At 37.0% G+C, this 26,746-nt stretch overlaps 1 protein-coding gene across 4 annotated transcripts; it reads left to right on the forward strand.

Annotated features, from left to right (window-relative positions):
* The first annotated feature begins 2,566 nt into the window (after positions 1 to 2,566).
* LOC306848213 (endophilin-A2-like) lies at positions 2,567 to 26,745 on the forward strand. Of its 4 annotated transcripts, none has more exons than XM_079382621.1 (10): positions 2,606 to 2,952; positions 16,412 to 16,480; positions 17,069 to 17,141; positions 17,872 to 18,015; positions 18,115 to 18,248; positions 18,772 to 18,930; positions 20,412 to 20,515; positions 20,612 to 20,745; positions 21,037 to 21,084; positions 24,506 to 26,738. In XM_079382621.1, the coding sequence occupies exons 1-10, from the start codon at positions 2,908 to 2,910 to the stop codon at positions 24,697 to 24,699; spliced, it is 1,104 nt and encodes a 367-aa protein (XP_079238747.1). In that variant the 5' UTR covers positions 2,606 to 2,907; the 3' UTR covers positions 24,700 to 26,738. The 4 variants fall into 4 exon arrangements, with proteins under 4 accessions (XP_079238749.1, XP_079238747.1, XP_079238750.1 ...); XM_079382622.1 differs by lacking the exon at positions 2,606 to 2,952 and adding an exon at positions 14,363 to 14,483; XM_079382623.1 differs by lacking the exon at positions 21,037 to 21,084 and having other exon boundaries at positions 2,567 to 2,952; positions 24,506 to 26,745.
* The last annotated feature ends 1 nt before the right edge of the window (position 26,746 follows it).

The raw sequence follows: 26,746 nt of genomic DNA on the forward strand, positions 1-26,746 counted from the left end.
AATAAAAAAAAAAATCATTAGGACTTATTTCAAAGTAAAATGCAATGCAAGACCGAAACCCCCAAACTTTCCATCGCTATAGACAGGGAAAGAAAAACAGCAGTGCATATTTATTTGATAATAAATATAGTCTACTGTTCAATGTATTGGGCTTAGTAAGATTCTTATTTTAAAATAATACTTTTATTTAACAAAGAAGCATTATATTGATCAAAAGTGACTGTTTAGACTTGCATCGTAATATGTATACAGTTGGGCAAAAAAAAGTATTTAGTCAGCCACCAATTGTGCAAGTTCTCCCACAAAGATGAGAGAGGCCTGTAATTTTCATCAGGTACACTTCAACTATGAGAGACAGAATGGGGGGAAAGAATCCAGGAAGTCACATTGTAGGATTTTTAAAGAATTTATTTGCAAATTATGGTGGAAAATATGTATTTGGTCAATAACAAAAGTTCATCTCAATACTTTGTTATATACCCTTTGTTGGCAATGACAGAGGTCAAACGTCGTTTCTGTAAGTCTTCACAAGGTTTTCACACACTGTTGCTGGTATTTTGGCCCATTCCTCCATGCAGATCTCCTCTAGAGCAGTGATGTTTTGGGGCTGTCGCTGGGCAACACAGACTTTCAACTCCCTCCAAAGATTTTCTATGGGGTTGATATCTGGAGACTGGCTAGGCCACTCCAGGACCTTGAAATGCTTCTTACGAAGCCACTCCTTCGTTGCCCGGGCGGTGTGTTTGGGATCATTGTCATGCTGAAAGACCCAGCCACGTTTCATCTTCAATGCCCTTGCTGATGGAAGGAGGGTTTCACTCAAAATCTCACGATACATGGCCCCATTCATTCTTTCCTTTACACGGATCAGTCGTCCTGGTCCCTTTGCAGAAAAACAGCCCCAAAGCATGATGTTTCCACCCCCATGCTTCACAGTAGGTATGGTGTTCTTTGGATGCAACTCGTCGTGTTTGGAGGAGAAAGAATGCTGAGTTGAGTTTTTACCAAAAAGTTCTATTTTGGTTTCATCTGACCACATGACATTCTCCCAATCCTCTTCTGGATCATCCAAATGCTCTCTAGCAAACTTCAGACGGGCCCGGACATGTACTGACTTAAGCAGGGGGACACGTCTGGCACTGCAGGATTTGAGTCCCTGGCGGCGTAGTGTGTTACTGATGGTAGCCTTTGTTACTTTGGTCCCAGCTCTCTGCAGGTCATTCACTAGGTCCCCCTGTGTGGTTCTGGGATTTTTGCTCACCGTTCTTGTGATCATTTGGACCCCACGGGGTGAGATCTTGCGTAGAGCCCCAGATCGAGGGAGATTATCAGTGGTCTTGTATGTCTTCCATTTTCTAATAATTGCTCCCACAGTTGATTTCTTCACATCAAGCTGCTTGCCTATTGCAGATTCAGTCTTCCCAGCCTGGCGCAGGTCTACAATTTTGTTTCTGGTGTCCTTCGACAGCTCTTTGGTCTTGGCCATAGTGGAGTTTGGAGTGTGACTGTTTGAGGTTGTGGACAGGTGTCTTTTATACTGATAACAAGTTCAAACAGGTTCCATTAATACAGGTAATGAGTGGAGGACAGAGGAGCCTCTTAAAAAAGAAGTTACAGGTCTGTGAGAGCCAGAAATCTTGCTTGTTTGTAGGTGACCAAATACTTATTTTACCGAGGAATTTACCAATGAATTAATTAAAAATCCTACAATGTGATTTCCTGGATTCTTTCCCCCCATTCTGTCTCTCATAGTTGAAGTGTACCTATGAGGAAAATTACAGGCCTCTCTCATCTTTTTTAAGTGGGAGAACTTACACAATTGGTGGCTGACTAAATACTTTTTTGCCCAACTGTGTGTATATATATATATATATATATATATATATATATTTAAAATGTATGCTGTTTTTTAACTTTTCATTGAATAATAATAAATGTTAAGACAATCATCCACTTAGCTGTAATAAGTAATCAGCTTTGCCATTAAAAATGTTAAAAATATCTTTGCCATTTTAAAATATATTAAAATAGAAAACATTTGTATGCTGTTTTTACTGTATTTGTGATCAAATAAATCCAGCCTTGGTCAGCATAAGAGACATGAAATTGACATGAAATATATGTATATGGGCAGTTGAAAAATAAAAATGGGACTGTGTCCTATCGTGTGACAGCAAAAATTTAGAAGAAAACGACATACAAATAACATGAGAAAAATGTATCTTCATTCTTAGAGTTACAAATAGTATGAGAGGGGTTTATCTTCAATGTTAGTTTTTATTTTTATTTTTTTACATTTTTCCATCACAACATAGGACACATTGATACGTCGACTACCCATAGCCTATTTGTAGTTCAGTTATTGCTGTTAATCTAATAGATTTAGTTCCAATGACAAAATGCTGTGCCAAGATCATCTCAGCATAGTATTTAATAACACTAATAAACTAGCAGTGTTTTTGTAGAGCTCCAGTAAAATAGACATCTGGCTCCATCATCTGGTCAACAGAAGCACTTCTGCTGTGGGTGCAGTGTATTTCCTGAGCGGTAGCGGCGCTGCTGTCCCGCTTCCAGTCCCTTCTCCGCTCGCGCAAGGAATGTGCTTGCGTTGCGCAGGAAACCGCTAGTTTCTCAAGACTTACAAATGCGGTGGATGCACTGTCACCCGTATTGAAGTCACAATTTAGTAGAAAGCCACCAGAAGAACATTTAATAACATAGCTTTGTAAAAACCTTTCCCAGCAGCCACCTGGAGTATTTTTTTTGTGGAACGGGTGTCGTATATCTGAGGACTCGAGTTTTAGATTTCACTCAGCGACCGTTGACTTTTGTCACACTGTTGTGTCAGTATAAAAACCTACTTTACAAGTCATTTTTTCGTCGGGAAAAGAGGATTACGCTTTGAAGATGTCCGTGGCGGGCTTAAAGAAGCAGTTTTACAAAGCCAGCCAGGTTTGCGAGTTACTTTTTTTCTGTTGTTTTCTTCCATTGAACCGCAATGCTGTGCCAATTAGCTTAGCCTGCTAACGCTGCGCTAAACTTCTGTCCGCTATTTTGCACTTTAAAAGTGTTTTGTGTGTGTTTCTTCTATGTGTATTTAACTCTTTCTGAATATTTACAATGATAAACCGTGCTGTTGTTTAAATGTCATATCCCTCTAGAGTTATAAACTGCTTGCTTTTATGTATTTATTGTCGGTCTTCTCCTAAATTGCAGTCATTGCAATATTTAATATTTTTGATCGCTTTCATAAATAGTCAGCATCACTTTATGGGTGCGTTCACGCCTAATTAGAGGTTACAATGTGTTAAAAATATGCACGAGTATCTGTTTTCTTCAATACAACGCCCCCGTCCTTACTATATCACACCATTTGCCACGTTTACTGCAGTAAAATCAACGATTTGGCACTAAGCACATGTTCATGATTTACTCGTGAATTAAAGTTGTTTTAAAATATAAGCATATATATGCAAATTCTGCATAGAAATACACAAAGAATATACTGCAGCATCAGGTTTACCCTGTATAACCGCAGTTTCCTTCCAATGGACAATCACGTTTTGTTTGTGTCTCTTGTTTCTATGGTTCACGCTTTATGCTGGCAATATGTAGCTGGAAAATGTGGCTTACAGTGCTGGCTTTCGTTTTAAAAATGAGCAAAAGTCAGTCATGTAACTTGTCAGTGGGTTAAAGAAACCTGCTTGGGATTAAACAAGCAGAATTTTGGGTGCAGTACCTTTTAAGCTCTTTTAGAAATAAATATGCGTATAAATATTGCATATGTGTTCTATTTATATAGAAGAGTATGCCAATGTTTAAGACATTTTTGGGTGTAGATACTTCAGATACTTCAAATGTATTAATTATCTTATTATTTGCACTATGGCCAGAACATTAAATACAGAATATGTGAAAATTCTTATATTCAGGATAAAAATAACAAGCTTTGCTCCGTGAGGAATGAAAAGTTTAACTAGCTACTGCTATACCAATCTCTGTAATTTTGTCCAAAGTATTGAGGCAAAGCGGCTAATACCACAAAACATAACAGAATTGATCACTGGTGTTTCTGAAATAATGGGATCTTACAAAAGATTAACAGGATGGAAAGTGAAAACTTAAAACTGTCAGAAAACCGACTGTTTACATCAGTTTCCAATTGTATATTAACAAATACATTAATGCACACGATGGGAGCGTGAACATGTACTGCAGAACATCAATAACTCCGCAATAACAGCAGATCTTTGGAGAAAGAGCTTTTCTGGCCAGTTATATCTAAACAAAACTAATATCCATTTAGTTAGCTGAATATTGGCTTATTATCATGGCAAAAGCAAAACAGAATGATGCATGTGCGTGGGCTCGCAGCAGGCAATGTGTTGGCTTAAAATGTGCCAAAAGTCTCACTTTGACCCTGTGAAGACAATCAAATGTGTTATCATGAAAACCTCTCCCTGATTTTGGCTGCTCTTGTGTTGTCATGGTGGTATTGTGAGAAGGTTCTTTGTCTGTGGTTTATGGTGTAATTAACTCAAGACTTAATGTGTTTTTCGTCAATTTGTTAGTTTCTCGTTGCCAGCAGTTGTTTTCCAAAGGGCACATGTGCACAGATGTAGGGGAGGCAGCGCATCTCTATCCCTGTTCGCTGATCTCAGCAGGAAGGGACAATCTGTTGCCCAATTTCCTGTTAGGAACATGCTCAGATCCCCAGTGGGGGGTTTACATGAGTGGAGGAGTACAGCAGGGCAAAGGAAAATGGCCAGCATTTGGGCCTGAGAGGCGGAGTATGAATCATGCTACACTAAGGGGGGTTGCTGTGCTCTCTTCTGCTCTGCCTGGCTCTTTTTATTGGACTGCAGTGCTGCAGCGAACTCATGCCAGCATTCCAGAGTAATCAATACTTTACACAGGCAGGACACCCTGCCAAAAGACAAACTCTGACACCAGTCACACCCTCAGTCCAACCTTCCTCTTGGTGTGCTGTCCGGAGAACTGTTTGAGCTACTTTGAGGTTGCTTTTTTAATGTACACACCAGGGAATGTTATTCATTTTGCTTTTTGTCTGAGCAGGGACAGTGTTTTTATGCTCTGGCTTTCTGCAGCCTTGTTTCCAAATGGTAGTGGTTAGAACTAAATGACTGGCATGTGATCGATAACGCATCTTACTACAGCATAGTCTTTGTGGTATAGAACCTGGCGTGCTTGCTGCAGTTATCGCTGCAAAGAGACAGGGTTATTAAATGCTTAACTTGTCTAATATTGGAAAAAAAAAATACCTGTAATTAATCTGCTGCCAAAAGAAAAAAAAAGATGTAATCCATGGATAAATACAATATTTTTTAGGTTAGGCTTAAATGTTTTCTTCTCCATGTAAATCTATTAAAGTCACCATGAAATTATTATTGTTTTTTTCCATTTAATTTTTTTGTTTAATCAGTATTCACCCAAACATGAAAAATTGCTGAAAATTCACTCACCCTCAGGCCATGGGTCCAAAGATGTATATGAGTTTGTTTCTTCATTTTAACAGATTTGGAGAATTGTAGCATTACATCACTTGCCACCAATGAATCAGAATAAGAGTTCAAACAGCTGATAAAAAACATTACACTAATTCACTCCAGTCCATCAGTTTATGTCTTGTAAAGTGAAAAGCTTCATCATTAAGATGTTTTTAACTGCAAACTGTTGTTTCTGGCTAAAATGTTCTCTATTCATATATTGCTCTCTTCAATGCAAAAATCTGAATCAGGAGTGAAAAATACACAAATCAAGTACTATTTACAAGTAAAAATTCTGACAATTCTAAAATAAGTTGGTGGATTTTGATGTGACAACAGGGGTTTTAGGGTGTTTTCACATATAGTTCCTTTTAAAAGAACCAGACCTAGTTCGCTTAAAGTGAACCAGAAATGGAACCAGCAGAAAGTGACCTCAATCCTTATGGTCTTCACAATATAGTGGACTCAAAAAAAAAAAAAAAAAAAAACTTTTTATTTTTTGCTTCTCTACAGCAATGAAGTAATCTCAGACTGTTTCTTTTTCACACTACAACTTCATAAGAACTCAGAGATCAGCTTTCTGTGTAGCAGTGGAATGCTGGAGTCTGACTTGGAAAATTTGGAAGATGAAGTGAGCAGGGAAAGGGCTGAGGAAGAGCTGGCAATCACTGATCATGCACCAGTGCAGACATTTGGAGAACTTTAAAAATGTATTTCAGTCAAATTTAAAACTAAAAGGGAATATTAGGCTATGAATATAGTTATTTATTTCAACTTTTTTTTTTTTTTTTGCTCAGATAAGTATTAATGTTTCTTTGCTCCTGACTCTTTTTTTTTTTTTAATAATAAGCTTTATTTCATTGTTCAGTTTTAGTAATTATTGTTTTTCTCAAGAAATATAGGCCTAATATCATAGCATGGTCTGTCTTAATACTTGATTACATTTATAGATTAAAACTGCTCAAAGCACAGATAGTTCCAAGTTAGTTTAATCGGAGTTCTATATCGATACACTTCTTTCTTTGACACATACACACGCACATCAGACACAGACATCAGAGATCACTCAACACATATCCTAAAACATTCAGAAGTGCAGAAACTTGTTGTAAGCGCTGTGATGCAACTTTTATTAACAAAAGTTTAGATGCTGAATCGTACTACATTATAAACTGCTTAATTTATTTAAAGAATTACTGTAATGTTGGTCCATACAAAGCATACCAGGACGTCATTGCTTTCACACATCAAAAGCAAATAGACCCACAAATGAACCGCACTTAGGAGATCACTTGGTTTGTTCACATATACAAGCTGAACCACTCTCGGAGTATTTGGAGGTCTCAAACAAGCTAAGTGTGAAGATTTTGTGATTGTCTGTCTGCTATAGAGAGTACGTGTTATCAGTATTTTTAATAGCAATTTTCTATTGACAAAAAAAAAACTTGTATTTAGGGCTGCAACTAACGATTATTTTGATAATCGATTAGTTGGCCGATTATTCTTTCGATTAATCGGATTAAAAAAATATTGCCCAAAAAAAACACTATTCCACATTCTGCCCAGTGTCCTTCAAACAAACGTGACAACTGAATGCTATGAAAACATACAGTGCTTAATTTATTAGACCACTTATCATAATAAAGAGAAAACATAGTTTAGAAATTTGTCAAAAATTTGTTTAAATTTAAAAATGTTATTGTCATTTATTGGACATAATAATAAAAAATGTCCTCATAACAGCTTGCATTCTTGCTGGTATTGTTTATGTACTTTTTGACTGCAATTGGGTATCGCGAAAAAAAAATACTCAAATAAAAAATACAAAAAAAAAAAAGTGCTCTGGTTTTCTTTCATAGATAACAGCAATAATGATATTATAGCATTAAAAATAGCTTACTACTGTTACTAAAGAGCTTACACATATTGGAGTACTAACCAGTACAGAAAGCCGAAAAATTATTTTGGTTATCACCAATACTGTTACTTTAGAGCAGCAGTGGCACAAACCTTACATAAACACATTGTTAAAAAACTTACATAAATTTGTTAAGCATTGTAAAAATTGAATATAGTTTAAACCTCTATTAAAAATTAAAATAATAAAGATAATAATAAAGACGAATAAAAACACAAACTCAGTGTTAACCAACAGGTAAGAGTAATGTTCTGCAGGAACTACTTTGATCACAGTCACCTCGTCATTTCTTTATCCTGTAAAAGGCCGTTATGGAGCGTCTCATGTTTATATTCAGACAGACAATTACACGCTGTTATCCCTTTAAAGTTCCTACTCTCATAAAATATTTTAATTTATTTTAAACCTTAAATTAACTTTCAACAACAGATAATTCAGCACAGTGGATATGTTTGCGCTGAAAAACCTATTAATTGTCTCCCTCTCTACTGTGTTCTGTCCGTCTGACGCGCGCCCGCCGCGCCGGCGCTCATTCGGTATTTTAAACTTAACACAAACTGTCAGGACGGACCTTTATGCAAAAATGGAAATGCTCGCGTGAATTTGTGGCATTTATAGATAAGGATATGACCGTAAACTGAACGTTTTTGCGCTGAGGACGCACACGCATCTGTCAAAGCGCCTGACAGGGCAAGCCATTACTCTTATGCATTAACTTAAAGCTTAAAATAAAGAATTATTTTGGGCAGCTTGGATCACGTGCTTCTCCGGCAGAATCTCATTCTGTTTCCTCCACTATTTTTAGATGCATTTTGTCCATAGAAATGCATTATTCAGTGCGTAATTTGACTAACCAGCTGAAGTTGGACGTGCACTGTGGGCAGACCCGATTAATCGATAATGAGAATCGTTGTCGATGATTTTCATAATCGATAATAATCGATTTTATCGATTAGTTGTTGCAGCCCTACTTGTATTTAATTATTAGCTTAAAATATATTACTTGGGTAATGGTGTCATTGTTTAGAATGTGTATACACTCATTAATTCTGGAAAGTGGACTGGCTCCTGTAAACTAAAGTTCATCTATCTAATTCTGACCGACTGCAGTCAGTGGGGTGGTGCCAGCCTAAATGGTAATAATTTCTGCACCACTGCAGTACAGTGAACTGTTTTTGTGAATAGTCCTGCAGTCCTCCATTGGTCAGACAAACAGATGCCATTGGTTGCTCCAGTGTTGCTGTGTTAAGCTTTTTGGGATGCTTGAACAAACAGCAATGTTTTAACTGTGTCACATCGTTTACACTCCTAGAAGTCATTCTACAAATACTTTGTAGTTGCCTCGGCATAAGGTGGTATAGTAGAAAGTATTTTAACTGAAAAAGCAGATCTATCACCTATAGATATGTCTACCTTGTAACACATTTGCTTGACATTTGTTTTGTTGTGTGGGGATTGCATAAGTCCTTACTGCATTTGTCTCTGTGGCAGCTGACTCACAGTCATGCATTCTTCTCTTCATTAGATTCACAAGCACTGCATTATCTATGGAGTCTGGTCTTCACTCTTCTCCTGCTGGGTCTGATTTGGCTACATGGCTGGCTGTTGGTTTGCATGCAATATTTGTGTCAAAGTTAGTTGTACTTTGCATACTTTATCAAGATAAAGTGTGTGTCAGAGCCAAGCCTCAGTATTATCTCTTTAGCTGCTGATAAGGCCTCGTTCACTCATAAATATACATTATCATGTTGCCTGTTGTCTGAGCTGTACAGTTTCATTGCATGGGTGTCTGATAGAGATCATTACTCTTGGAGACAACAAATGGTCTTTTGGTGTCTCTGGATTTCTTTGAACATATATTTTCTATAATACGTGTCAGATGAAGCTTGTTTGTTTTGTTTTTTTGTGAAAAATGTTAAAAGGATAGTTCACCCAAAAATGAAAATTACCCCACAATTTACTCACCCTCATGCCATCTTAGGTGTTTATGACTTTCTTCTTTTAGGCAAATACAATCAGAGTTATATTAAAAATGGTCTGGCTCTTCCAGGCTTTATAATAGCAGTGAATAGTGGTCTAGTGTAAGAATAATATTCATATTTAAAACTTAATAAACCGTAATCGTTAGCTTCTGCTAACTGCCATATGCGCATTCACAAGAGAGTGGCGTTCCAGCATATGATATAGTGTAGGACGTAGACGTAACGTAAGCTCTGGTGAGAAGTGACGAATATGGAAGCACAGAGGAGAGAGCAAAATAAAACACCAGACATGAATTAGAAGTACAAAACAGGGATTTGTTTAAAAAAAAAAAAAAGATTTCAATACAAGCCTGACTGGAGACTGGTTTTCCTTTTCTTCGAAAAAAAAACTTGGTTCTCATGAGACTGGCATATTCTAACCGGAGCTTACGCTATATGCATGCGTCCTATGTAATCCGGTGAAACGCCACTCTCGTGAACACATGTACAACAGTTGGCGAGAGCTAATGGTTTATAAAGTTGTAAATATGGATATTATTCTTACATAAATGCATTGATTCACTTCATAAGGCCTTTATCCACCCCTGGTGCCTTGTGGATTACTTTTTATGATGGATTTGTCCTCTTTATTTTGCTACAAAACCTTTACCACTATTCACTGCCATTATAAAGCTTTAGCTGCAACTTTAGCTGCTTTTCCACCAAAATTACCAGGAACAATTTGTCCCAGGAACTTTTCCCCCAGACCTGTTGCTGTCTGCGTTTCCATCGCGGTCTAAAGTACCGAGAAGATTAGGCAAATTGTCTGGGGACGAAGGTCTGCGTGTGTTTCTCAATACAAAGAATGCAATTTCGGACTTGCAACCTCTGTAGTTCGGACTTCGCAAGTTCGACTTGGGAGTGTGAACTCCCGCGGACAGGAGTCCGCCAAAGAGCAGCGTATTTGATAACATCAGTCAGCTCACCTTGGCTACTGCAATTTTCCTCACTGTATTTACAATAAGATGGCATGATATCAAACACCACTGCCTCTTTACGGTTTCATTGAAACATAGTAATAGCCGCAGAAATGTAGTTCAGGGAACGTACATACATTACAATGAAACAAAATATATAAAACAGTATTGCCTCTTTTAATTTTCATATTAACATATTAATAGAATAAAGACCAAAGTTTACCTGTTAGATTTACCCAAAATGAATTACATCTTATGTTTAACCACTACAGAGACATCAGAGCCAGCGGCAAATATCAGAAGGACTAGCTGAGGTAAAACCACATTTCATGACACAATAACAGTTATATTTAAAATCATTATGTGAATATGGTAGTTGATGGTGATCGACCGATATTGATTTTTTTTGTAACGATACCAAATATTTGCTTGTTCATGTGCCCAAATAACCGATATGGAGAACCGATATTTATTTACTGTTATAAAGTAGGGTTCACTTAGTAGGGTTTTCCTCCTTTAAGACATCTTAACAACAACAAAAAATGTTGTTCTTTCATGTTAAATTTAATTTTCATATTACAACAATAAAAACATTTTATTTATAAAAAGCATAATCAGCAACACTGATGTTAACAAGAAGCAAAAGAATGTCTAATGTTTTCAAATGGAGAAAAAAAAGGACAGGAGTCATATCAACTTCATTTTAAACTACAGTTTTAGGTTTATAAGCTGTTTAATAGGCTAAAGAGTGAAGAATAATTGACTGGATAATGTTAATTCACTTGAATCATATTCTCTGGCATATTGAAATAGGCTATAACAAGCAAAACATCATATTTTATTGCATTTCTCAACTGGTATGTTATATCAGAATTCTTAATGTTTTTGTCCTTCTAGATTATGAAATGCCTGCTGACAGCGCGGTTTATCTATTTAACGTTACACAGAACTATACTCAAACTGCGATCGCTCGCGGAGATAATAAATAATTAATTTCCATAGAGATGTATTTATTTAGATGTTAATTGGCGAAATAATGATTATATAGTAAATGTAAATATAATTTAGTGTGTTTCAAACAAGTGAATCTTGTTAAAAGTTACATGCGGTGGCCATGCTGGAGCATTTCTTGAGCATCAACCCGCTGAGTGAACAGCAATATGAAAGCGGCTTCACGAGACTAATGATGAACATATACAACAGGGAGATAATTAAATTCAGCGCTTTTATTTCCAACACGTGCTCATTCATGGCTGTATTATTTAATTCATGCAAAGTTACGTCTTTATTGGGAGAGGACTTGACGGATTAGCCGACGTGACTCGTCTTCCCGAGACTAATGATGAGCATATAGACAACAGAGAGAGAATTAAATTCCGCACTTTTATTTCCAACATGCGCTCATTCATGGCTGCATATTATTTAATTCAGGCAAACTTGCGTCTTTATTGGGAGAGGAATTGACGGATTATTTTACGTAACTCCGTGAGTTTGTCTCTATTTCTTAGAGCCAAGCTGCATAAACTGCATATCAGGCATTTATGTAATACATCTAATTTGTGCATTAATGCCTGTTATGTTAAATAAAGTTTACTAACTACAGCAAATCAAGTACCTGTGCCCGCCATTGTTGTTGTCTTGTCTCCCCTCAGACACGCTGCAATGGTGATCCTGAGCGCAATTCTCAAAACAACCACAAGATGGCGTTAATTATCGTGAATCCGATATTACAAAACCAATATCCGATTATGGTAAAATGCTTAAATATCAGGAAGAATATCGGTACATCGATATATCGGTCGATCTCTAGTAGTTGAAATACAGTGCTGCGTGAACTCAACCAATCAGCATGCTCAGTGCCCAAGTCCCGCCCCTGAAAGTTCCAGACCTTTGAAAATGTACTACCTCGTGAGCAGGGATTTTCTGAGGGGCAAATTTTTACCCAGAACTTTATTTAGATCTTGGTTCCTGCGGAAACACACAGAGTACCGGGCCAGAGTCCCTAGTTCCTGGGGAAAGTCCCTGCGGTGGAAACGAGGCCTTTTTTGAAAAACACTGACGGGGAAAGAGTTAAACTGATCAAAAGTAGTGGTCAACCGATATGGGTTCTTTGACAGCCGATAAGAGTATTATAAGCCGATATAATTTTTATTTTAGTTGATATTTAAGAAATTTGAAATAATTTGAAAATGGATTTAAAAATAAATGTATAAAATAAACATACTTCAGCTGACAAAGTATTTTTCACAAATATTTAAAAATATATATAATTAAAAAGGAAGTAGCCTAAACACTGCAACCAACAGGGCACTCAGTATTCTGGGAAGATGGTGCATTGGGAATCATATTTTTTCGAATAAAGCCAAGGTAACACTCATTATACATACAGCACACAGTGAAAATGACATGAATATGACAGTGGGCAAATGCATAAAGTGCAGCATAATTTTAAATCACGAGATTAACGTTTGTGGATCACGCGTCTTCAGTGAAGCTGAACTCTCCTCCTGTTAGCATTCAATTCGCACGGACCAATCATCACGTAGAGAACACGCGATCATGCAAGATATAAACGTACACTTTATAAGATCTCACGGCTGGATTCGACTAAGGTAGATTTGTTTAAATGCTGTAAATGTGTATTTGCTAAACGTTGGTGCAAGAGAAATATTATAATATTTGTCTTTCTATTACTAATGATATAAAAGCAATCGTTATAATACTTTTTTATATACATTTTAATTCCTTTAACTGTCCTTTAATCTGATTATTAGAAAGACTTCTTTCCATATTAGACAGAACAATGACAGTGAATGAGTGCTGTGTGCTCAGAGAATAAAAGTCTGGCGTGCCATCAAAATAAAAGTCCTGCATCGAACACATCGGCCAAACAGAAAAACTAATCAGCCTTGGTGATATATCAGTCGACCACTAATCAAAAGTGACAGTACCGAATTTTACACAATTGTTATTTACAAAATATGTTTTTAATTGTTATTAAAAATGTTCTTTTGAACATTCTCTTTAGCAAAGGAAAAAATGTCACAATTTCCACAAAAAACATTAATCCATATAACTGTTTTAAATGTCGGTAATAATAAGAAATAATTAATAAGCGCCACATCAGCATATTAGATTCTGTGATTTTTAGATTAGATTTTAATATTAGATTTTACGACACTGAAAAATATGGAGTAATGGCTGCTGAAAATTCAGCTATACAGGAATAAATTACATTTTAAAATGTATTAAAACAGAAAAGTTATTTTAAATGGTAAGAACATTTCCCAATCATTTTTTTATTATTATTGTAATTTTGATCAAATAAATGCAGCCTTGGTGAGGAAAAGAGACACTTCTTTTAAAAACATTTAAAGTATCTGAAAAGTATCAGTAAATGTAGCTCTGTATACAAATTATTTTACCACAAGATTGGTTACGAAATTGGATTTGAAATCGTTTGGGAAGGTGGCACTGACAGTATTGTCTTCGTTAGAATGTTAAATTAAAAAGAACTTGAACACGTCAGTCTCTATCTGTGGCCTTAATCTAATCCAGATCATGTTTTCCACCCAGTTTATAGCGTTGACTCTATCCAGTGTCTTTCCCCACCTCAACATATTGGAGACGTTTGGACACGCTGCTTGACTTGCCACAAAACACTGGTTTAATTATTAATTAGCTTCATTTGTGCCCTGCTCTGCCAAACAAACTGAATTGCACAAATATGCAAATATGCTTGGAGGATATACACTGCCCTCCAAAAGTCTGGAAACACCCCAACCTTCCTAAACCTTCCAACAAGACAATGACCCCAAGCACACTTCCAAGCTGTGCAAATCCTATTTGGAGAGGAAACAATCAGCTGGCATCATGTCTGTCATGGAATGGCCTCCCCAATCACCCAACTTCAACCCAATTGAGCTACTATGGGAGGAACTGGACCGTGATGTCCGTAAGAAGTGTCCAACCAGTGTGAATCATCTTTGGGCAATCCTTCAGGAGGCTTGGAATAATATACAGTATCAAGTCAATGCTTGAATAAACTGACAGCTCTGATGCCCAGATTATGCAGAGCTGTAATAGCTGCTAATGGTGGATATTTTGATGAATCGAAAATGTAAGTTTTTTCTATGTATAAACTGTTTATAGAATAAAATATGTTTTTGTAGTTTGTGTTGTCCCTTATCAGTGCAAAATTATCAGAAATTAAAAAGGATTCATGCCAATATTGTCCAAAAACCCACTTTTCTAGGGCGTTTCCAAACTTTTGGAGGGCAGTGTAGGAGTGAAAAGGTCACTGCAAGCAGACACCTCTTTATCAAACACAGCTACGGTTGTAATGGAGCATTCTTGTGCCGATGTGTTTGGCTTAAAATAACTGTTATTCATCTTGATCTAATTGTAACAAGTTGTTTAGTGTTGCTTTTGTGCATGGTGGTGTTAACACATTCATGTATTGTGATCAACATGTCATTAATTCAGTAGACAGCCCTAGTTTAAAATACTTTAAATAATTTGAATTGCAATGCTATTTTTAAACGTAGCAGCAAGAGATGTCTTTGTAATCTATACAGCAGATGTTGCAAGAACCTCCCTTTATGGATTTTAAATAGTTTTGAGAAAAAGTCTTTTTAAACTTTGGACGTACTTGAAAGATCAGTTGGATTGTGTTGTTCACAATCTAGTCGTGGATGTTTACAGTTTGAGTAGACCGAAGGAAGCGCTTGCAGTATAGAGTAGGAGAAAAATTCACAGAAACAGGTGGTTATAGATGTATAATCTTCAACAGTCATAGAAACAGAATATACAAAAAATGAACTTCTCAGCATTGCAAGTTACCACCATAAAATAACGTGTTTGTGATTAATGTTCTTATGACGTGATCCAGCGCTTTCCATGTTGAAATATATGCTTCCTCCAGTTAGGGTCAAAAAACCAATGAAACGAATAACATATGTTGGTGAGGATTGAGGCTTAACATGTGGCCTGGTTTCAACAGTTGCACAGTCACTGTCTTTGGTTCTCTATTGCATGTTCAGGACATTAAGATGAGTGGGACAAGCATGTGTTTCCGAGTCCTGAGAACAACAACTGTTCTGGCAGACAGGTTCACACAGAGCTTTTTTTGTTGTCACTTTAATACAGTAGGGCCATGTAATGAATGATGATGGTGTGCTGTATAATGTTCATAATGATGAACTAAGAATAAATTGTCTTATGGAGTCAGTCAGAGTTTTAAGGATGAACACTGTGGACATACAGAGGGAAAAAAGATCCCTCCCAAGTGAGTGCAAGAGAAATGAGGTGAGGGGAGGGCTAATTGGATTTACATGTGTACAGTGCAAAAATGAGTGACTTGTGAAATTTAGCTATTTTCTACCCATTTGTATGTTGTGTGGGATCCAGAGGTGGAGGGAAGTGTAAATTAATAAATGTCTGTCTCACAGAATCTTGGGCCAATTTTGGTGTGTGTCATGTTTGATCTTGACTTAGGCCCCTTGTGAGTCAAAACTGCTGCTGTCCTTGCTTTTATGTGTGGTTTAGACTTGAAAAATGAGTTTCTGACACCACACAGTTTTTCTTTTACATAACATTGTTAGTGTTTTCTCTGCCTGACATTCAGGGAGATTGTCAATGAATTACATAATCACTGACAGTTCTAAAAGTGAACTGGGTGAATCATATCATATTTTTAGATGTTACAGAATCAGGCTAGATTTTTTTCAGTCAGACTTGTATGCGTTTTAAGATTTCTTTTTTTATTAAAATTTCATAACACTTTGTATAGGCCTATATTTATATTTTTGAATATACAGTGATTCTGATGCAGGTTTCACAAACCTTAACACAAAACTTGTTTTATTTTGAAATATCACTGTTATTTGTTCATGAATTGGCTATGATGTGTGTGATTTGTGTCTTGGTTTGATTTTGATTTTCAGTACAACCTTAGGTAGTTTAGTTATATTTGGATATTTGGCATATTTTACTGTAATACAGTGATTATACTGGATTAAAGATGGCTTCTTTCTCTGTTTGTGTCAGATGGTGAGTGAGAAGGTTGGTGGTGCTGAGGGAACTAAACTGGACGAGGAGTTCAAGGACCTGGAGAGAGTAAGTGGATAGTATTTTCCCTCACTGCAGCCAACAGTCTTTCTAAAAACATTGATTTGAACACATTAAGTGATTCAAAGACTTGATCTCTGTCCCACACATCCAGCAGTAAGATTTTCTACAACACCTGTGTTTTTCTGGAAAGTTTCTTTTGCTTACCAAGTGAAAGTGGCGTGGCTGTTAGTTATCCAGAATTGTCTGTTTTTATAGTTATCTGAAATGTTTATTCATTGCAGTGTAAAATCCCCTATACCCGAGTGATATCATCTGTTTGTTCAACACTGAACGTTAATGGCTTCACAGATTTGATATTGCCTCTTCATTCAGTTCTTCTGTAATTCGGTATTTTAGTAAATGGTTTCTTAGAATACTAGCACATAAAGATGAATTAAAGAGCAGTGCTCTGATAGGTCTTACGTAGGGATATTCAATCCAGAAAATATAAGAAAGTGATAAATTATAGTCTGCTGGCCACTATAGCAAAATAAACCTCATCTGGAAGGTGATTTGTCATTACAAAGAAATTGTTATTTTATTGTGTCTTGGTTAGTGTCTCAGTGTGGTGACTTCCTCTCTGTGTTTCTATAGAAAGTAGATGTGACAAATAAAGCTGTAATAGAAGTCATCTCTAAAACATCAGAGTACTTGCAGCCCAATCCAGGTAAGACCAAAAATGCTCTTGGAGCTTTATGTAATCTTTGTGTCTATTTAAGGTTTGTATACATTATAGTCCTTAAAGCCCTAATCCCAAAGTTTACTTTGTTTTTTATGGGTATGCATATAGTGTGTGACAAAAATGTTTATCATCAGCATAGTACTACAGCCGCCATATTTTCACTGTCATGTGACCTATGGAGTCAGTTGAGTTACTTCACTTTTATTACAAATCCACTTTTTATTTACAAATCCTCTCCCGTGGCCTCATGGGATGATAAAAGTGCCCATCAGATCTGCACTTCACAATCTCGTCAGTAGTCTTAAATTAAGTCAACCAGGAACTTTTTGCCTACTGTTTTATGAATGCTGTGAATTCGGACACATTATTATTCAGTTCATGTATTGTTTTTCAGCTACCATATAGTATGCAAGTAAGCATATTTCCGAAGCAAGTTTAAACAAGTTAACTAGTTTAAACAAGTGCAAAGACATTTTATTGATGCTTACATCTGGAGAGAGAGAGCGCAGGCACTGAACAAGGATGAAACTTTGTAGCATGCATGTGTTGAGCGCCAGTTTTCACGTACACTTTGAAAGGTTGTGTGTTCAGCTGTATACATGAGCTAAGCTTCTGCATCAAAATGGATGTATACTTTTTTCTGGCAGAACAGATGCATGCAATAAACATTATTATTACTGTAAAACATATTTTTCCTTCCGTTCCTTTCACACAGCATCACGTGCAAAGCTCTCCATGTTGAACACCATGTCTAAGATTAGAGGGCAGGTGAAGAGTCCAGGTTATCCACAGGCAGAGGGGCTGCTGGGAGAATGCATGGCAAAGTTTGGCAAAGAACTCGGAGAGGACACAAACTTTGGTAGGTTTACAAAATGAGTGCAGCTTTTGAAACCAAGAGATTTTGTTTGCAATTTTCTTGCTAACCAAATGTACAAAACAACCACATATGTGTCTGTAGGTGGTGCTCTAGTTGATGTTGGTGAAAGTATGAAGAGGCTTGCAGAGGTGAAGGATTCATTGGACATTGATGTCAAACAAAATTTCATCGACCCTTTACAAGGCCTGGCTGACAAGGACCTGAGAGAAATACAGGTTTGCTTACATTCTCTGTCTCATACACATATATAATTTAAAGATACCTGTATAATTTTTATATGATGCCTGCATTCTAAGAAAAAATGTGCAGAAATTGTGCCGTTAGGGATACAACAGCTTGTCATTGGAACAGTACCTTTAGAGTAAGGTTCATTGTAGTACCTTAGGGGTACATATTACTGCTATAAGGTACTAATATGCACCTTTCAGTGGTAGATTAGGTAATGTCCCTTCATGCAAACTGCCCCATTGACAAGCTGTTATACCCTAAAGATGCAATTTATGCACATTTTTTCCTGAAGGTGCAGATAAAATATGCTAAACCATTTACAAGAATTAAATATCTGCAGTTTGTTTTGATTTAATGATGAGCTGAAGAATAATATCTTCTATACCATAAAGTACTCCTTTTCCTTCTCAAGGAACAGATTTTGCATTTAGAGTTCATTTCCTTTACTATGTTTCATGTGGTCAATTCCACACCGGCAGTATTGAAATGGAGAATTTCCCTCTTTCTCAGCACCATTTGAAAAAGCTCGAAGGACGCAGGCTGGATTTTGACTATAAGAAGAAACGTCAGGGGAAAATTCCAGATGAAGAGGTCAGGCAGGCTCTGGAGAAGTTCCATGAATCTAAGGAAGTGGCTGAGATCAGCATGTACAACCTTCTGGAAACTGATGTAAGGATTTACCACCTGACAGCTTGATGCTTCATTTGGTGTTTTTTGTGTTTTCTGGGGGTGTTGTGCTAATCCTATTAGCAGCACTGAATAATTCAGTGTTTCTCTGGAACACCTTGCCTTACTGATTTTGCAGCAACTGTCTCTATCTTAAGAACTTTTGGCAAAGGCTGTCACTTTGGAATTAGCAATATTGAAGACTTTTTCTGTCCCTTTTTGACTCCAGCCCATCCGTGGGGTCAAGACAGATAATCCAATAAAGCTGTAGTGCTAGGATAAAAATCCTCTTGCTTCATGGCTGTAGCTTTTATCTGATGTTTCAGGGAGATGTCAGTGCGCCATCTATTGGTTGAGAATGACCATAACTTGATGAGGGAATAAACATCAGCTGGTGGAGTCTATGGAAAAAGACTATTTTAAAGTCGTCAAGTGCTAGATGTAAAGTAATACAAAGAAGACAATATGGTGGAGTTTTAAACCATAGTAAGCCTTTAGTGTGAACAGCTAGCAGAGCTCCCAGTCTAAATTTAGCAGTCTAGTAAGACTCGTGAGAACTCAAGGCCTCAGAAATTACTCATTAACTAGGCTATTTGCTTAGGAATGTTTAGAGCTGCACGATTCTGGTTACATTGTGAATCCCGATTTTTTTTATTTATTTTTTTTGTCTCAAATTGAGATCACTATATTCCCACGATTCTGAACTTAAATTAGCACATAATTTACAAAAGGCTGAGACAAAATATAAATTTCTTCAGTCAGTTTAAGAGTGTTTAATTAATTTTTAATTGTTAATTTAAATATATAAAATATATATTTAAAATATTTAACTAAACCAATTTTTTATATTAAAATTATGAAAAATTGGTTTGAATGAATGATTCAATGACTCACTCAATTACTTCACTTGTTTCATTACTGGATGAATCAGCATTTTTGAACATCTCTTAAATGAATGATTCAATAAATACATTTTTAACAGTCACTTGTCTCCACCTAGTGTCTAAACAGTGAATGTAACCTACACAAATGTTATTTGAAGCGCAAATTACTTTTAAAAGGTGATTTGCTATATTTTGATCGCTACTATAGACATCAATGTTTATTATCCAAACTATAAACTATCATCCCAGTATTTCTGTGATAATATGAATGAATTGTAAGACAGAAATAATACTGTGAAGTTGAGAGAAACTGTTTGTGAAGCTGTTTCTTACCTACATGATAACGGCTCTCTCTGTGCCAGCAGCAGCACAAACGCAGATTTGAATGTTCCGGTAAGGTTTTTTCAAAGGTTTAATAGGCACGGGCAAATCGTTGACATTGCGAAATGAGATCACGTGGGTGTTTGAATCGAGATCGCAATCTTTTAACGAGTAATCGTGCAGCTCTAGGAATGTTGTTGTGATTTCCCAGTGTTACCATAAGCATAGATATGCATGAGCGCATCTTTATATATTTAATGTTTGTGTGTTCTTGTGCAGATCGAGCAGGTGAGCCAGCTGTCGTCACTGGTCGAGTCTCAACTGCAGTACCACAGACAGGCTGTTCAGATCCTGGATGAGCTTTCTGACAAACTCGGAGACAGGTGTGTATGTGGGCACATGTGCAATTTGCAAAGCATGGGTGTTTGTTCTTGGATCTGTCGAAAGAAGCAAGGTATGACTCTCGTTTAACCAACCAGGATGAAAGAAGCTCAGTCACGTCCTCGTAAAGAGTATATGCCCAAGCCCAAGCCTGTAATTGACTTTGGAGACACCAACGAACAGTCAAATGGTGGCTTCACCCCAGCATCTGCTCCACCCATGCGCAATGCAGGTAAGACCAGATATTTTATCTGCTTAACATGGTCATAAAATGCCCATTTGACCAATTTAGCTGTTCCTGGATGAGGATAGATGATCTTCATTACATTTGAGGAAATGCCTTTGACTTGAGGCTAGTGAGAGAAAGGCACATTGTGCTTTGTGCGGTTGCGGCCCAGTGGCAGGGTGTGATGAGACCGCCTGTGCGTGTGGCGGGATAGGCAAGACAAATGGACAGCTGTCAGCTGCTCTCTTTTGTCAGCCAGTGACCCTGTTCTGTGTTCTCTTCCCATTACGTCATCAGAGCCATACCGCCAGTTTGGCAGAATATCCACGTGGAAACCCAGATTGCGTGAGTCAGAGAGTGTGTGGGTCTGTATGTGTTTGCATGGGAAAGTTTGTGTGTTTATGTGTGTTGGGGGTGGAGGATAAGTTTGGGAAGGTGCAAGAATAAAGGAAGTAGGAATGTGCAAAACGGCACATTTTTTCTGTATATAATCATATTTTACCAGATATTGGATATTTAATTGTGCATTTTCTTGTCTAATATTTGTACTTACTTAGATTGCCTTAATTTTATGCTCATTTAAAGGTAATTTAATGGCACTGTTGAATGTAATCATTAGCTAATCTCAAAATGAATATCCATTTTACATAACTGTACATTAAAATATTGTAAAATTTTAAATTTCTTATTTAATAGGCCATTTATCAGTTATCAGGCATAAAAAAATGATGGGCTTATATCAGTTTGAATTTTAATGTTGTTGCATGCCTGGCATTTTATATGGAGAACCAAATAAGAATATGGAGGGAAGTTGCGCAACAGCACAACAGCTACAAAAATGTGCACATCATAGCAGCCAAAACAAAGGGGCAAGCAAATCAACCATAATTGTTGGTTGATTTTTTTTTTCTGTAACTCCACTATTATTGGTGGTGATCATTTTGATGTAATGCCTCTTAACTTCCATTGATTATTTACATCTACAGTAGATTAGTTTCTATAGCTGTGAAAATGTGGTTTATAAAGTAAGGATGGGCATTTCAAACAAAAGTAATATTCGAAAATCGCTAGGAATTATTCGATTATTTGAAAATAGCACCAATTCCCTGTTTGCATGCACGCGCGTCACGTTATTAGGCTAGTGTTACATAACCATAAACAGAGAGAGAGAGAGACCATTCACGCTTTTAATCTGTATGATAACAAACTGTTTAATTTATTTAAAGATAGGCTATCTTAACTCAAGCCATATAATGATTGTAACATGCTGAAACATATTAATACAATAAACGTAACAGAATGAGAGCACTTATTAACATAGCAGTCCATCCATTAGCATAAACCAACTGCTCATAAGGTATTAAACTGCTCAAAAATATATATTCCAATACTTTCTCTCGCAATTATATCATTGGGTAATTATACTGTATATTAACTGCGGGCATCAGTGAGCCGGTATTAATATGCGGGGCATTGAAAACGCTTTTGAATGCGCGTGTGCGCGGCTGTTTTACTTTCACTTTGGAGATTCGCGACCACGTTTATACTATGGAGCGGCAGTACTTATCACACATTTTACAAGATTAGTTGTTTGTCAGTGGTGCTCAGGATCTACAAATCATTCGCCATCATCCTACTCTGTTGCTGGTAAGGGAAACTGCATGTACTGTAATGTAACAGGCTATCGCTAGCATATGTCCCTTTAGTGGCTCTGTAGAACGCGTTATTCATTTTCCGTGCCATTCCCAGAACGGATTCAGCACACCTCTAACCCAGTCGGGAAAATTTGTGATCCGCACAGAACTCTTCTTTGGCATTGTTCTTAGTTGCAAGTCTACAGCGTTCGCGTGAGAGAGCGTGTTCTTCTGTTGTCTTTGACAGCTTTTAGGTGCATTATTGGCAACGCTTACCTCTGCTTACGCATCACCACCGCATCAGCATCGAAAAAATTGGAAATGTTTAGACGAACATAATCACACAACCTATTCAATATTCTATGAATAAATCGACTAATCGAATATTCGAAAATCGTGACCCATCCCTATTATAAAGTTCCCGAAAGGTTCAGTTCTTCATTAAATGGTAGTTTATTCCACTTATGTGCAGCAAACTACAGGTTACGTAGTGTCTTGTTGCAGGTATGTGTGCTGGATGCATATGTATGGAAGTGAAGAAGACTGTATGAGTATTTCTGTTTTTGTGTGTGTGTGTGTGTGTGTGTGTGTGTGTGTGTGTGTAAATGTGCGCATGTGTGTTGGCCTCAAGCACAGAGTGCTGCTCCACCTAACAGAGTGATCCCCTGCTACAGACTGAAACTGGAGGTCTTCTGTCACATGACAACAGACCCAGGCTTTAGCACCCGGCCCCTCACTAACACAGAGCACCTCGTCCTAACCCAGACGGTTGTAGTGAGATTAAAACGGTGTTAAACACTAACACATACTGCTCTGGGAAGGATTAACATTTTGATTTACTGCTATGAAACAGTGTTATTTTTATTGTCATTTATATACTATTTTAATATTTTTTTAATTTTATTTTTGTATTTTCAGTTTTTATTTTAATTTTAGCTTAGCATTTTATTGTGTGCTTTTGTCTATTATGTTTTCCTTAATTGTTTATTTAGAATTTCTATATGGCTTTATTTTAATTTGTTTTAGTAATTTTAGTATTTCAACTTAAACATAGCTATTTCAGTCAGTTGCCATGTCGATGGTTCTCATTTTCATTCAAGTTTTCATCTGATATTTATATTTTATTTCAATTACCAAAAAACTATTTTAATCGTTTTAGTTAACAATGACAATACTGCTGTTATGCATTAAAGTGTTTAGAAAACATTGCATTGGTTCTTTAGTGCATTTCATAAAATCTTTTTTTTTTCAAATACAATTTTTGTATTTGTCAAATATTTTTAATGTCAAATTTGTATATTCTACCATTTTGGGTGTGTGTATACACAACCTGCATATGACATTTTAAAGTAAATAATTTCTTTAGGACTCTAATCCTTGTCTTATTTGTTTCCCAAGAATATCAGATATTTGACCCACGAGGATGTAAAAGTTAAATTACTGTTATAAGGGCCAACAATATATTTCCTTTTTAGCTTTTACTTCCTCCACTGTATACTAACATTCCTTATTCCCTAAATCCCTCCTTAAAGGAACACTCCACTTTTTTTGGGAAATAGGCTCATTTTAGTTAAACAGTTGAGTTTTACCGTTTTTGAATCCATTCAGCCAATCTCCGGGTCTGGCGGTAGCACATTTAGCTTGGTTTAGCATAGATCATTGAATCGGATTAGACCATTAGCATCTCGCTCAAAAATGACCAAAGAGTTTCGATAATTTTCCTATTTAAAACTTGACTCTTCTGTAGTTACATCGTGTACTAAGACCGACCGAAAATGAAAAGTTGCGATTTTCTAGGCTGATATGGCTAGGAGCTATACTCTCATTCCGGCGTAATAATCAAGGAACTTTGCTGCTGTACCATGGGTGCAGCAGGCGCAGTGATATTACGCAGCGCCTGAAAGTAGTTCCCAGCTATATCATAACTAGTTACCTAGCTGTGAACTACTTTCAGGCGCTGCATAATAATCATTACGCCGGAATGAGAGTCGGAGATCAGCTGAATTGATTCAAAAACGGTAAAACTCAACTGTTTAACTCTAGGGGAGTTGTAAAATGAGCCCATTTCCAAAAAAAGTGGAGTGTTCCTTTAATATCCCATTCTCATTAAATCTCTCCATCTCTCCTTATAGCAGCGGAGCAGCCGTGCTGTAAAGCTCTCTATGACTTCGATCCGGAGAATGAAGGCGAATTGGGCTTCCACGAGGGGGACATCATCAATCTGACCAATCAGATCGATGAAAACTGGTATGAAGGCATGCTGCGTGGCCAATCTGGATTCTTCCCTCTCAACTATGTGGAGGTGATTGTTCCTCTGCCACACTAAGAAGTCTTCGTTGAGGAAAAGAGGGGGAGAGAGAAAGAGCAATAAAAAAGTAAAAGGGAGAAAGCTGGAGGGAATTGAGGTAGGGAGAAAGGAGCCAGTTGAAGTCATCTTGGTCTTCATCCTCACCACATTGTTGCCGTTAATCCAAATGTACCTGTACTCTGGCACTTTTACACATTGGTTTATTTTTTGAAGGAGGGAACTTTGGGAAATGATGACCTTTCACATTCCAGGACTGACTGACTGACTGGTTGACTGACGTATGGACATTATAACCTGGTCCTTAAGCTAACATTTCAAACACACTAACTCGCTTCATTGTCCAAGTCTTTTAATAATGTCTCATACTGTTTGTGCTGCATTAACTGAAAAGAAATGACTACAGACTATGATATCCCTGTGGTGAAATGATCATGTTTTTAAAGAGTAGACAGGCTGTTCTTAATCAGTCCAAATTCTCAATTGTTGGATTGTGAGAAGTTGCATTTTGACTCGACTGGTCCCCTTACTGCCCCTGCTGGTCAGGCTGCGACATTGACCTTCCTCAGATGAAGGAGAAACTGCCTTGTATCTGTGACGAACACGTGAGCACTGTGGGGCTGAGCGTGCAATGTCCTAATGTGCAGCAATCCTGAGCCACAGACCTGTAGAAAGGAAATAGTCCTTTTGTACGCTCCATAATTTTCACATTTTTCTAAAGCTGACTGTCATCTAATATTTTTTCATGTATATTTTTTACAAGATAATAGAAATTAGATGCAGAATTGCACCTTGGATTATGTCATAAAGGTGAGCTAAAACACCTAAAGGATGTGTTTAGTCAGGTAGAGAGGGTTTTACTGCACTACAACCGTTTTGAAACACTTTGTGCCCCCCCTTAAAACTTCGAACTCACTAAGGGCGGCAGACAAACCATTTACACACTGTTTTCTGAAGGAAACACAGCCAAATAGTTTTTCCGGCAGCCTGAATAATAGTCTTCCCCTCTCTTTCTCCTCTTTTGATATCAGTTTACGGTAGTCTCTACATCTGATGCTGCTGGCAGTGTCCTGTTATTTCAGGTGTGTATATGTAGGCGTGTTTAGGGTGGATGTTTGCTCATAATCCCCATTTTAAAGTCTAATTAACACAGAATGTTTTGATATAAAAAAACAATTCTTCCCATCTTCAGAAGTGAAGGGATGGTGCTACATCTCTTGCTCTCTCCCATCACTTGCAATGTATTTTTAGAGCTTTAAAAGTGTTTGCAGATCTAGTTTCTTCAGTACTCAGTGTTCCCTAGTTTTTAGGATGTTTTTTCAATACTGTTTTGTCACACTCCATAAAAGCATGGACCTGCACACCTTCCACCCTGACCTCCAATTCCTGTCTGCATAAAGCACATCTGTGTCCTTTTCCTCTCAGCATCTGTTTACATGTTTTGTCCACGGTTTGTTTTGCGCACCGTTACAGACCGTTGTAGATGTGCTGAAGCAGACAGGCTACGATCACCGTTTCAATGTGAAAAAAATAGTTTTAGTGCCTTTTTGATGGCAAGAATGGATCTAGAACACCAAACAAAATATTAATTAATTAGCTATTTTCTAGCTAATATGTAGTTTCTGTCTGTCCTTTTTCTTTATTTACGAAGGGCTTGTTGGTTTCAGTATTTGGCATGAGCTGTGAACAGATGTACAAGCATGTGTACAGATGTGCCTTTGCAACTTTACAAGTTTAAGAAAACAACAAATGGGTTATTTCTGTCTAATCGAATGAGGGTACCAGAATGAATTTCACGAAAATAAATTATTCTGGTACTGCTCTTTTTAGTATTATATTATTATAATTTTTTATATATGCATACAAAACCATTCAACCTTTTTTATTAATGATTTTTGCATGTTAGCTTAATAGTAGGCTGATGTATGTTGTAGTTTTAAAGTGTCCTCTTGTATGTTTCAGATTTAACTGCATTATATTGTTATTCTTAAATATCCCAAACCCTAAATATTTGTATCTTATTGTGTCCACTTGTCTTTAAGTAAATAAATTCAAGAAAGTACTCCCA

The sequence above is a fragment of the Barbus barbus genome (genome assembly GCF_936440315.1).
Source record: "Barbus barbus genome assembly, chromosome: 28".
Classification (NCBI taxonomy): Eukaryota; Metazoa; Chordata; class Actinopteri; order Cypriniformes; family Cyprinidae; genus Barbus; species Barbus barbus.